Source organism: Aquila chrysaetos, chromosome 15 (assembly GCF_900496995.4).
Source record: "Aquila chrysaetos chrysaetos chromosome 15, bAquChr1.4, whole genome shotgun sequence".
NCBI classification, from domain to species: Eukaryota; Metazoa; Chordata; class Aves; order Accipitriformes; family Accipitridae; genus Aquila; species Aquila chrysaetos.
The window spans coordinates 25,614,987-25,627,867 of record NC_044018.1 but is presented as its reverse complement, the minus strand read 5'-3'; the positions used below and the strand labels follow the sequence as shown (position 1 = coordinate 25,627,867).

The window sequence follows — 12,881 nt, the reverse complement described above, 5'->3', positions numbered from 1 at the left end:
AAGGATGTAAAAAAATGTCAATAGATGACGTAATTCAATATTTTCAGTGAGCTTTTCTTCCAAAACTGAAGGAAAAAAAAAAAGGCACATGAAATCTAAGGAAGTTGTCACGTGTGTTTTTGAAGACATAAACACTATTTAAGCACTTAGCACCTGGAACCTCAGGTAAAACTCATTAATCTAAATTAAACTTCATCATTTTTGCACCAAATAACAGAATGATATTCCAGATTCCCTATCTTAACATTGAACTACATTAATTACACTATAACAGGCCTTAGTTCATGTCTTTTGGCCAACTGTCGTAGTTTAACACCAGCCAGCAACTAAGCACCACACAGTGACTCACATATCACATAAGATAAAACTTGCTTCCCACATTCACCATAAATATCTAAAATTTACTTGGCTAAGTCTTAACTTTATTTTTAAGACTGGAAATAATGCCAAGTCCCAGTTCAAATTTCATCAAATCTGAGCAAGTATTGGCATTCTAAGCCATGTGGTTCAAGTGCCAACTAACTTACCCTACGAACAGCTCTACTAAAAAAATGTTAAAAGCAGATGGACTGGATTTCAAAAGTAAAGCAATTTACAACATGAATGACAAAAAAGTTCTTAGACTCTCCTAGTAATGTAGATCATTAACTTTCACAAAAGATAGTATTATTGCATTTCCATAAACTTACATTCATAACAATGAAAAGCCACTGTTTTCCTCACTTCATAACCACTAAAAATTTAGGCACTGACATACAAAAGCCAGTTACACAGCACTTATTGATTACAGAGCACTGGAATTTGCCAGGTATGGCTGGTTTAATCAGAAGAATAGAAAAATTATTTCATCTCCAGAAACAAAGCTGAGAAAGAAAAAGTGAAACTGAATAGGCAAGCATCTTTTAATATTCTTATAACACCTAATTAATTTCAACTCTTATATCTGTGACAGTTCTCTACTTGATTTATGGCTTGGAGTAAGATGAAAATAAGTAGCCATGTTTATGCCTGTGCTGTTCAGCTGAGCAACTGGACAGCCTTGACTGTTGAGTGCACCCTACCAAAGGACCTGAAGTTTGCTACAACATAAGCATTAGGACTTCAAAAGTTAGTTTCAGATTAGCCTGCATATTATACTTCTACTTTAAAATCAAATGTTCCAAGTAGTCTGTGGAAAGAAAGCTCATCAAATCTTATTTCTTGTCATTAAAGACACTGGGTAAGAGTGCCATTGACCTAAAAACACAAGTAAAATATGGGCAAGAAAAATGTTTGATATTTAAAACATACAGATATAATTAAATTTTATATTGATATTTGATTACTCCTAACTGTATACATATGATGAATGAAAAGAATTCTTTAGCTTTTAAAAATAATATACTGTATTTACCAGTTTTCAAATCACATACAACATACAGAAAAACAAAGCAATTTACTATTTATTTACTAATTAACACAGACAAGAAGTAACTTACATTCAAGCAAAAAAAAAAAGGAAATATTAAACCTATATTTAATAAAAATCAAATATTCTACCACACAGTGTCACAGTAGTTAAGTTTAAAACAAGATTTTAATTTTCTTCCACAGAACTTGCATTATTAGGGAAAATACAACTCATCTTTCGTTATTGATTCCTTCCATTTTCATATGAGCTCATTTGAGCTGTCAAACTTGAGGTTCTACTTGACTACACAACACATGCATGAAGCTGAATACATTATACTTGGGAAGATGACCATCACTGATAAATCACAAATATTATTAAAATCACTACAAACACAAATTGAGACTTACAGAAGTTCCTAACAAAAAGGATAAAAAGTATAAACATGGGATGACTTTTGTTTGCTGAATAATCTTCCTTTTCCTCTCCTCCAAAATCTGTTATCTTAAACAAGTTGTCCAGCAAGAAAATAAAAGCATAACATGCTAGAACATTGATCATAATTTAATCACTAGAATTTAAAAGTTAGAATTAACACTAAAATTAACTGGCATACCTAAGTTTAAAAGTAGCATACCTTTTCTCCTTCCCCATTTGTTTTCATGATTGTTTAATGAAAAACAGACTGTTCTTTGACATTAAGAAATACATAATTCAAGGATCATCTTCTAGTACATTGCCACATGGCAAAAACCACATACAGTGGGTTCATACATTTATGGGTGTACATTTATACTTGTATAACATACACCTGCATCAATCTTTTTTTTTTAAACTGTGCTATAATGATGCACTCCAGGTATTAAAATGCAGATGTAGTGAACCCAAAATAGCAGCTCACAGTTCAGCAACTTATCACCCACAGATACAGGCACAGTCACTGTTCGACATTTCCACTGGATTATTTCATAAGTCTGATACCAAGTCTGTTGAGCCCTTTAAGTTAATAGTTAATTTTATATAATTTATTGATGCACTGCTTTGTGATTTCCTAGGGAAAACAAATGACTAAAATACACAATCATAAATTACAAATATTTAACCCTATGTAAAGCTTGACAAACAGAGCTCAAAATATCAAAATCTGAAAGTGATTACCCCAGTGCAAGTTAGGAACATTTTTCAGGGAAGTTCCTGAGATTCAATATTCTAGTACACATTTACATTGAAATAATTAGGCTAAACCAAATTGAAAATGCTCAAATATTTAAAAAAGAGCTCTTAAAATTATTACTAGCATCTAAGATCAGTTTCATATAAAAAAGCCATGGTTGCTTACATTGCAACTCTTGCACATGCCCTCAAATGTCTTATTCAATCTTCATCATAGCACAAGTTAGAAATTGCTAACTCAAATGTTTTTTTTTCCACTGAGATTTTATGCCCTTAACTGCAATTAATCTAAAGTAGCAATTATAACTTGTGAAATAAAAATAATTTGAACAAGACATCCTATGATGAGGAGTTACTTATAAACAATTTACAAGAGCACCATAACATTTAAACGAGACAGACCTTGGTTTCTTAAACAGATTTTGAGTACTAGCAGAAAGTTTACAGAATACCAAGCATTTGGGGAAAAGAATGCTCACATACTTTTGTTGCATTTTGTGAGCACAGTTTTCTTATCTCTTGGTAACTTCTTTGTGTTTGTAACGTATGGGAAAACAAATGGATGTTCTTTTGGATCCTATGCACTTTATTTTTGAGTAAAATTAGTAAGTCAGTACTGCAGCATTTTCTTCTTTGGGTGTAATGTGGAAATATTTTTCCCTTAGGAATGGCAGTTCATTTTGTCATTTAGTTGCATGAGTATACCTAATGCAGTATGGCATCTTTTAATTTTCCAGCTCTATGTAGCAACTTACCAGTAGTGTGAGTACAGTAATTCACATCAGTTCTGTAGGATTTTTCATGAGCCTGCTGAGGCAGCCTAGTCACATCATCAGAATCTAGAACTTCTGCAGTGTCAGCTTTTTTGCCATCTGACACATAATTTAATGGCACACTTCCAGGATGTTCAGCTGGTTTGAAGTTTTTCTTTACTGAAACACCATTTGCTGGAATAGACCTTTTCCTACTTTTCTTGGAAGTAGTATGTGGCTTAGAGAAACTCACATTAAGTGAGTCCATGCTTGTAAAAGAATCTTTGCAACAGGCTTCAGGAGGATTCTGTGATTCATTTGGTACTTGTACCTGTACCTCATCTTCATTCAAATCAGAGGATGAAAAGAAGTCTTCATAAGATGCCTCTTCAGTGCAGAAAGACTTGCTGTATGTAGTTACTGCCTGCAAGAACTCTTTAGACTCTGATGAACTCAGTTCTGAGGTAGCCAGTTTCAAACTAGATAGCATTTGTACTTTCTTCCTCTTCTTGTCTTCAGGAATACAATTGTTTCTGTCAACAGGGAAGCTTCTATCCAATGAACATGAATTTAAGTCTTCACTGTTCATAGGTGAATTAGAGAGACTGCCAATCAAAGCAGGAACAGTATTTAACTTGACTATTTTTTTGGAAGGAGTAATATCACCCAAGCCCTTGATGTGGAGAAGGGACCTTTCTCTTGTAACTGAAGTAGTCATGCTATTTTCATCCTTCTGATTTTTCTTTGGAAACTTTTTTAGATCTTTCTTTTCTAAAGACAATTTATTATTCAAATTATGCTGCAAAATCGGTTTCTTTAAGCTTCTTCTGCTATCTTGTTTTGGTGTTAAGCTCTTCTGCTCATAGCTATATGAGGGAGAATTCACCGACGCACTCATGGATAAATGAATACCGGTCCAAGTATCACAGGCATGTTTTATTGCCTCTGTTTTCTGTCTCTTCAATTTATCAGTTCCCCAAATATAATCATAACTTGAGTTCAAGCAGTCTTCCATTTGTTCTCCTGCAAAATATGAAAAGTGGCAACATAAATGCATTTAACAAAACAGAAAGAGTACCAAATTTCTTAGTAAAATACATATGAAATTACTGAACGAAGAAAACGATGATTCAGCCACTTCTCTGGATATTATATGCAAGTCATCAAAAACTAAACAGAAAATGGATTAGAAACAAAGCACATTCTATGTTAACATGAAGCTACAATAGCTTTAGCTGTCATATCTTCATATGTGGTAATAAGTATCCATAAGTCCTGTTCTGCTTTCTTGAAACAAAGCAGCAGAGGAACTCCCTTTCACTCTTGCGTTGTGGAGAAAACCGCCAAGATTTTACACTGATAAAGCTAGCTATAGTAATACTGGAAACTCAATAATAATTTTTACTACCACAGCATTACCACCACCCTGTAGTTTCTACAGTTAAGATGAAATGAAATATAACTTCATAGTATCATACCACATACATCGACACAATGTATGAAAAATAATTAGAATGGGGAAAAATAGATAATTTCTTGTAGCTATTCCTATGAAAAGATTTTGGGGGAGGTGATATACAGAGTCTATTCATAACTCTTCACAATAAATTACTCTGAAACAAGCTAGTATCTTTGATTATTCAGAATAGACTTTTAAAAAAACAGTTGTTCTACAATCTGATTATTGCAAGAGATGCTTTTGCTTAAATACACATTGAGTGCAAAATTTCAGCAATACTCCTTCTGTAAGTGCTCCTGTAGGTTTTACAGGATGTAAACAGTCTTGATGTTATTTGCTTACTAAATATAAATAATATTTTTAAACATATGGTGTAGCTAGCTAAATTCAGAAAAATGATATCTAAGGAGGTGAAAGGAGAAGTTTCACATGACATTATCAGACTCCCATATTGACAGCTGAAAAACCCTTAACCTCAATCCCCAAATTAAACTGGATTCTTGAACTTTTTTAACCAATATTAACCAACCTACTCTCACATGTCTCGCAAGCACAAACAAAAGGGCCACTGTCACAGAGTATTCAGAGATGGAAGCTACACTGAATATTGTCATGGGATGTGGAGGTCTATTCTTAATGTAAAATTACATTGTGCAGTTGTAATGCTGGAAGGACATATTCAAGGTAAAGCTTTCAAATCACGATGTTCAACCTCATCAGCATACAACTAAGTTACCAAAATAAAACAGTTTGTTGGCAGAGCTATGCTACTTCCAATATTAAGCTATTTCTTCTCCCTAACATTGCGTGAAGACATACCAAGCTGTCTCAGCCTACAAGATACTGCCCCTGTTCTCATGTAAGCCAGCATGACAGAATTCCTGTCTGATGTCAACAAAACACAATACTTGAAAACAGCATGAGCTATAGCTTACTGTTGGGGTAGAACAGAGTAGGCAGACCACTCAGCTGGCCCTCATTATGAATTCTAAAGACTGTCGTCTTCTTACTTTTCTACTGAGATCAAACACCAGTCATCTGATTTCAGCTTTTTGCTCATGTGACTGACAGAAGACATGAGGTCTGAAGTATATACCCATTGCATACAGGATTAATGCTGTTAAGATGCCCACTGACGTAGCTCAACAGCCTTGACAATAATCTTCTACCTTACATCCTGCTACTATGCCAAAACACAGGAACAAACCCCTAACTTATTCTCATGAACAACCTTGATAACAAATGACTTGAATTCATCTGCAACCATAAAACATTTTAAAAGCTGATTTATTTTTACTCTTGCTATTTCTTCAATCCCTGAATACTTAAGCTGGAGAACACATTAGGTTTCCTTTTAAATTCAAGTTTTTTGATTGAAAATTTGGAAGATGTTTCAGTTCTCTGAGGTGTCTCTCATTCTGTTATCTTTTTTGCTTCCCACATCAAACGGTTTAGTGCGCACTCTGTGTTCTATACAAGATCACTGTAGGAGCAGAGAAGACTGACACCATGCCAGGACAAGAAGCCATTAATGGGGAATGGCATGAGGAAAGAGGAGGAAGCAAGGCAAGCAACACAGCAGTAAGGCAGAGCATTCACCCAATGTGATTCCTCATGCTCCATTTTCCTTCAATTCTTACTGCTACGTACTTTGCCAGTTAAGAAAAGTTAAAATAATTCAGCTTTAAATATAAATGATAGAGCAAATATATACAGTTCCCATTTCAGTATACAATACTTTCCAAAAGATATACAGGCCATGTATTATTTTCAATTTCTGTAATATATAAAGTTGTGTTAGTTACCTGGTAACAATGCATCTTCTGAATTAGTTAAGACACGAGTAGACAGCGGGCAGTCTCCTGGTGAACTACTTGGAGGTATTTGAGACATTTGTGAAGCTAGGAATTTGTAAATAATAAACTAGTTAGCCCTATTTGCAAACATACAGGTTTCCACACCATCTGTTCATACTTCAAAACAGCTCAATTGTAAGAGACAAGTCATTGCTTTGCCAACTAACTAAAACTATATAAATAATTATAGACTGCTCAACAGTATCTCAAATTTACATACTAACACAAAAAGCTATTAGATATTCTACAATTTTAATGAATTTTCTTCTAGATACTCAGCACCACATTTTTCTGAAACTAAAGAATGATGGCAAACCATTTAGAAAATATTATAGCCATTTCTAAGCCAGTTGAGGCATTTTACTAAAGAATCTGTCAAATTCTGCAATTAGCAGCAAAGCCTTGATATAGCAGAAATGCTTTTCAAAATGTTTGAAGGTATTACCTTAAAACTCAAAGAGAAAACAAATACCTAAATGAGATTTAATTTTTCATCCATATGTCACTGGTTCTTTACTTTCCTCCCACAATTATTTTTGAAATTATAAGCTGACAGTCTAGTTGACATAGACTTAAAACTTCAAATACTGTAGATTTCCCCCCATCCCAAAACACGTTCCACATTTCAACAGTTGTTATAGTAACTGACAAAACCTAATGACTTTGACCTTAATACTTTCATGGTAAGGTAATGCAAACACTAAAAAATTATTTGAAAACTGCAATCTAGATTTAATTCACCAGGATCCACATTTTGAAGTCAACTAGATTTATTCAATTAGGTCATTCAAATTCTTTTTTTTTTTTTTGAATCCTGTTTTTCAGTACCTATATAGATCAATTCTGGACTCCTTTTTAAACTGTTGGCCTGGGAGTAATAATATTACAATCTTTTTCAAGTACAGCATTCACATTAAAATTTAACAGGAAATAAGATTTAGACTCTTACTGTAAAGTTTAACCAAGCTGTGACAATATCAATTTACAAGTTTAGAAAGTCTAGCTTAAATGTTAGTCCTCTTGTGCAGGCTAGTGATTAAAAAATTCCTTTTTGAAATCACTGTCTTCCATGACTTCTTGTGCCCTTCAACAGAAAGAAACTAAAGGCATTCACACCTACTCGAACCCAGGGAAGAAGGGAAGCCATGCAATCAAGAAAGATATGAAAAAAATTCTGAAGGCCAGAGCAAGACAAGTGCACGAAAAATTCCATAATAAAGATGGTAGCCATTTGTGCATGTTCACAGATAAGTAAAATTTAACTTCTTACCAGTAGGAGAAAGAGTTACTCTTTTTTCCTTCATCTCCTTTATTCTTCTTTCCCTTGCACTGCATCGATCTTTTACCTTATTAACAGGGCTGTATATAAGTGAACCATTGTCTTCAAATAGTAAAACTGGTACATCAGTTTCTACACAAAGAAATTGCATTTGTACATTAATATTTACATGCTATAACAGCTTAAGAAGTTGCATTTTTTTTTTCAAAAAAACTTGAAAAAATTAGGTTCCTTATACCTAAAATCACTACAGATGCTTTAATACCACAAACTTGCAAAGAACTATGTAAAAAGTAAGTCAAATTTATTTCTTATGGTGAGATGCATTAAAGTAAAAAAAACAAAAGCCAAAACCCACCAAGTGCTTTAAAGAAATAACTGAAGATATTTCAATCTGAGTTCAAAGTTGTTCTTACCAGCACTAATTGCTGTCTTTTGTACAGCTAATTCTTTAGCCATCTCATCCAGTCTTCTCTGCAGCCTTCTATCATTTTCTGGATTTTTTTCAACAAAGTCTTTTGGCTGCATACATTTGTGCTACAAGACACACAGAACTATTAATTACATGGTATAAAACTGCCAGAAGTAACTACACTTCCTATTTGCCTACCACTTTATCACAGTATTTATTATCAGTGTTTATGCTACTTATTATCACCTCCTTGAAAGTCACAGATAACTGTAGAAGTTAACATTTTCCAAAGTGAACTTTAATATGAAATAAGAAAGAACCCAACGGGTTTTTTTAGGTTAGATTTTAGTAAAAAGGAGACTAAGTCACCATCTTTTCTTTTTTGCTTGTAGCAAAGCTAAGATTTTCTTTTCAAATATCAGGATTTAAGGGTTTGTCGCAACTCAGTGAAACATAAGCCACATTGCAGTCATGTTTTTTTGATTAATCATTATGTCATTTTAATTTAAATCTTCTGTTTCTTTATTCACAAATATAAAACCCCTACTTTCATTATCCTTTCTTCAGATAAGATATCACATCACCACAGCCACAGCCTACCTTTAAAAACCTACTCAGATGGATAGGCAGAGTTTACAGAATGTTCTGAAAATAAAGAGTTCAAATGCCTGAGGTCAGGAAGTCAAGTTCAAACTTTAAAGTTTACTACTCTAGGCGTATTAAAAAAAAAAAATTTAAAAAAATCACATACTCACTTTTTTGATTAGTAGCGGTAATCCTTCATTAGTGTCTACTGCAGGAAATAAGGATTCATCAGCATGTACTCCAGTTTCTCGACACCTGTGTAATAAATTAGAGCAGGTTTGGGTTTGGGTTTTTTTTTTGTAAGAATGAGAACCTTTATTGCAATAAGAGTCATCTGAGCCCCGTAATAATGAAACACCAACCCTTCCTAAGTGTGTATCTTTAGCATAACTACTGTGATGCTAAAAAAAAAAACCCTACATATTACACACTAAATACAGGACATGATACAATCTTTTTGTACTAATGATGCCCTCTAAATTGCTGGTTTGAAACTCAAAGATTCCCACTCATATGTTATTTTCCATGCATTCAAAAAACCGCTGTATTAAGTCCTTCCGGCCAGGTTCTCATGAAGCTTTTATCTTGCCCTGACTTTTGTGAGGACTGTAGGCTTTCAGTGTTCACTAGCTAGTAAACTTAACCTTAACTTGGTCACTGTGATGACAGTAAACTCCCAACTACAATCTACAGAATGTCATGGTGGGGCAGGGAGGGCAGGATATTTTTCTATTCGGGCAAATGAGGGAGGAGGCTTCATCTGATCCTGGCTTTTACATCTTGCCTATTAGTCTCAGTTTTCTGCCTTCTCTTTGTATGCTAAAACCAGCCCCTTACTGAGGTGCAATCCATATTTATGTGAACTTTTTTTTAAATTACAAAACCAAAAATCCATCTGATACCTTACTCCTTGATTATCCTGTCTTTTCATATTCGAAGACTGACTTGAGAACAGGGGGACTAATGTTATCTTGGAATATGATACAATCTACTGTATATGTGAACACTAAGGATGATGTTGAGACAAGAATTTGGTTGTTAATACATAAATTAAAGTTCTTTTGGTCAAAATAGGTAAATGCAGTTTTATTCTCAAACAATAAATAATAGAACTGATTATGGGAAAGAGTACGGAACCTTAATAGACTACATTAGAATTCCCCCAGAAGTCATTCTAAACTGTGATTCTAGTGACACCTAGTGATGTAACCACTATAAAGTTTGTATCTGTAGAACTAATCTAATGCTTACTGAGTTTTGAACAGAAAGCCACACCACTACATGTATTTGTCAAACTACAAATGTGAGTTCAGAGTTCTCTGGTGCATCAAATAGAAATGATAATTCAACATGCTGGACTTCAGTAGCTATTATTAAATTCTGGAAAATAATCAGCATAGATGTAGATGACATTAAAGTTCACATTAATTCAGAGACTTCATTGATTCAGAGAAGATAACAGAAGAAAAGTTGGCCATTAAATATCTTAGAAGAATATTTTACTTTGTAGACAAATCTGAATGTAAATGATTTATCTATCTTATTTGTGACATGAGTGAGTTACCATACTAAGAATACACAGGTAGAGTTTCCCAATTATGGGTTTGATTTGGAAGTATTAAGCGTTCTTAATTTGGACACAGACTGTAGCAATTCTATTTTATGTAGGGTTCTTTTTGTTGTTGGGTTTTGATATTTTTAGGTTGCTCATTGAGGTATTTGAGTTGAAGCACTAGAAAATATTTTTCAGTAAACGCAAAGCTGTCACTTATTTTGCATTAAACTTACAATTTATTTGCACGACTCTTAGTCCCATGATTTTGTGCACTATTTTTAAAGTTAGACATATCTACCATTCTTAGAAAACAAAAAAAAAGGAAACAAAACACTTCATTTTTTTTAATTAAAAATACATTTACTCTGGAGTTATGAATTTTTTGGAATTTCAGTTGTCATCTTATTTTAAAAGAGTTGTCTTCCCCATCAGATTACTTCCTATTAAACTGTAGAACTGCATTCAGTTTAGATTCAAATAGATGCTCATACGATAAAGCAAAAGCTTCCTATACAAGTTTGAGGCAGATCATTGGAGAGAGCACTGGAAATCCAGTAGGAGTTCAACAAGGCAATGTTCACTAAATACTGCACAAACCCTTGTACTCAAATAATTCGTGCTGGTTTTTATGGAGAAAAGCGAGTATTACAGTGTTTTTCAAATCATAGGGCATGTTCCTCTGAGACGCTCAAGCACTGCTCAGGGGAAGATAACACTAGTATACACGCATAACAATTTGGAAGTAGGGGTCCACTAGCTGTTAAGTGGGAGAGTATTTGGCACAAAGCAGAAGAATCGCTGGAGTAATTGTTTATGATTTGCTTCCTTGTCTGGTGTTTTTAGAGCTCAAACACCAAAAAGTAGCGTCCAGATTAAATACCATGTACTGCAGGATCTTGTTTCCAATACCAAGATTCCCAAGAGCACATGAAAACACAGCCAAACATTCCCAAAGTTTACTTTGCTATGTTTCACAGATTTCTGGTTTAGAGCTTGTCGGATGCAACACTGTATTTGTTTTTTGATAAAACCAAATGTTTAATTGCTTCAGCATTTTTTTTAAACCCATGTAAATCTTTGCTGACTATGATTCTGCAACAAGGAGTTCTACAGTCTAACCATGTTTTGCTAAAACCCATAATTTACTGTTTTCTCTGAATCTGCCTCCAGACAGATTCAGGTGATGCTTTCCAATTCTTCTATTGGAAAGGAAAAATATACATTCATTCCCTATTCAGCCTCTCCATATGAACCTTTGTGTTCACAAAAGTCTCTCCCCCTCCACTCCCACTTCTTTTCCAGGTTGAAGAATTCTTGTCTCTTCAGTCACATCTTGTGAGAAAACTATTTTATAACTTCAGTTATGCTCGTTGCCATCCTCTCACAACATTCCACAATAAAATGCTGTCATCCCACTACATGAGGTTTTATGTTCTGTTTAATTTAATTTTTGACTACTGCTGAGGTGATAAAGCCATGAAAACATTTACTCTAAGTCCCCAAAATCTTAATTTTCCTCTCACACAATGTGATGACCATCTTCCTTCTGATACACTTAAGAGGACTTATGCTTTAAATAGTGTCCTTGACACCAGCAAGAATTTTATTCCTTTCACTGTCTTAGCTTCTTCTTAACAGAACCTCTTTCATTTTAAGTAGACTCCTTTTTAAAGTTGAGCACTGTCACAGAACTTGTGTTTTGCTGTTCCAGTATGAACACTGATCTTATACTGTGGTCATACTTACAAGAAGTTCTTTGAAATAATTTGAACAACCATCCACAAACCAATTAAAACCAAGCAATACCTATTTGTCTTCACACCGCACTCCAACAGGAGTCACCCAATCCCCAGGCTACACTAGAAAGTTGCCCTTTACTATCACATTTCCTGAAATGACATTTCACAGCATTTCTGACCATTCTGAGAACGTTCCACTCGCTATTGAATGGAGCAGTTGGTTACTCAAGCCATCTTCTTTTAGTGATGCTAAAACTTCAACTCACATGAACACTGCATTATTTGCTCACACAGTTATCGGTTTCAAACTAAGCTTCCATTCATACAGGACCAGTATTTTACTGGTACAGACCATTTACATTGTCCCAGGGTTCAACAGACTGTCTTCTGCCTACCAAATTTCTGAGATATTGATATACTAGGCATATAAAGTCAGGTACTCCAGTTCCCTCATCTTATTACAAAAAACTTTAGCATGTATGCTAGCACAGACTCATTTTAATTTTATATTGTCTGTGCCTCATTTGAATAATCCTCTGAGTAGCAAGACTATTCATTACTATCTCTTACGTAAGCTTCTACCGCTCCTGACCTATACTTTGCTCAAGGGTATGATATTCCTATGAATTCTGCCTAGAGTACACATCAATATAAGTTATACGTTCTTGTGTACTGTTTGGC

At 34.3% G+C, this 12,881-nt stretch overlaps 1 protein-coding gene across 6 annotated transcripts in view; it reads right to left on the bottom strand.

Moving 5' to 3' along the window:
- The window catches only part of MCPH1 (microcephalin 1), a 129,438-nt gene that overhangs the window by 109,734 nt on the left and 6,823 nt on the right, over positions 1-12,881 (bottom strand). For 4 of the 6 annotated variants that reach the window (XM_030037523.1, XM_041128834.1, XM_030037526.2 and 1 more), the window contains exons 4-8: positions 9,077-9,161; positions 8,326-8,446; positions 7,901-8,041; positions 6,580-6,675; positions 3,319-4,338 (exon numbers count right to left, since the gene is read on the bottom strand). In XM_030037523.1, the coding sequence (XP_029893383.1) occupies positions 3,319-4,338; positions 6,580-6,675; positions 7,901-8,041; positions 8,326-8,446; positions 9,077-9,161 (1,463 nt within the window). Of the gene's footprint in view, positions 1-3,318; positions 4,339-6,579; positions 6,676-7,900; positions 8,042-8,325; positions 8,447-9,072; positions 9,162-12,881 lie in introns of all 6 variants that reach the window. The other 2 variants (XM_030037524.2, XM_030037527.2) reach the window with 2 other exon arrangements.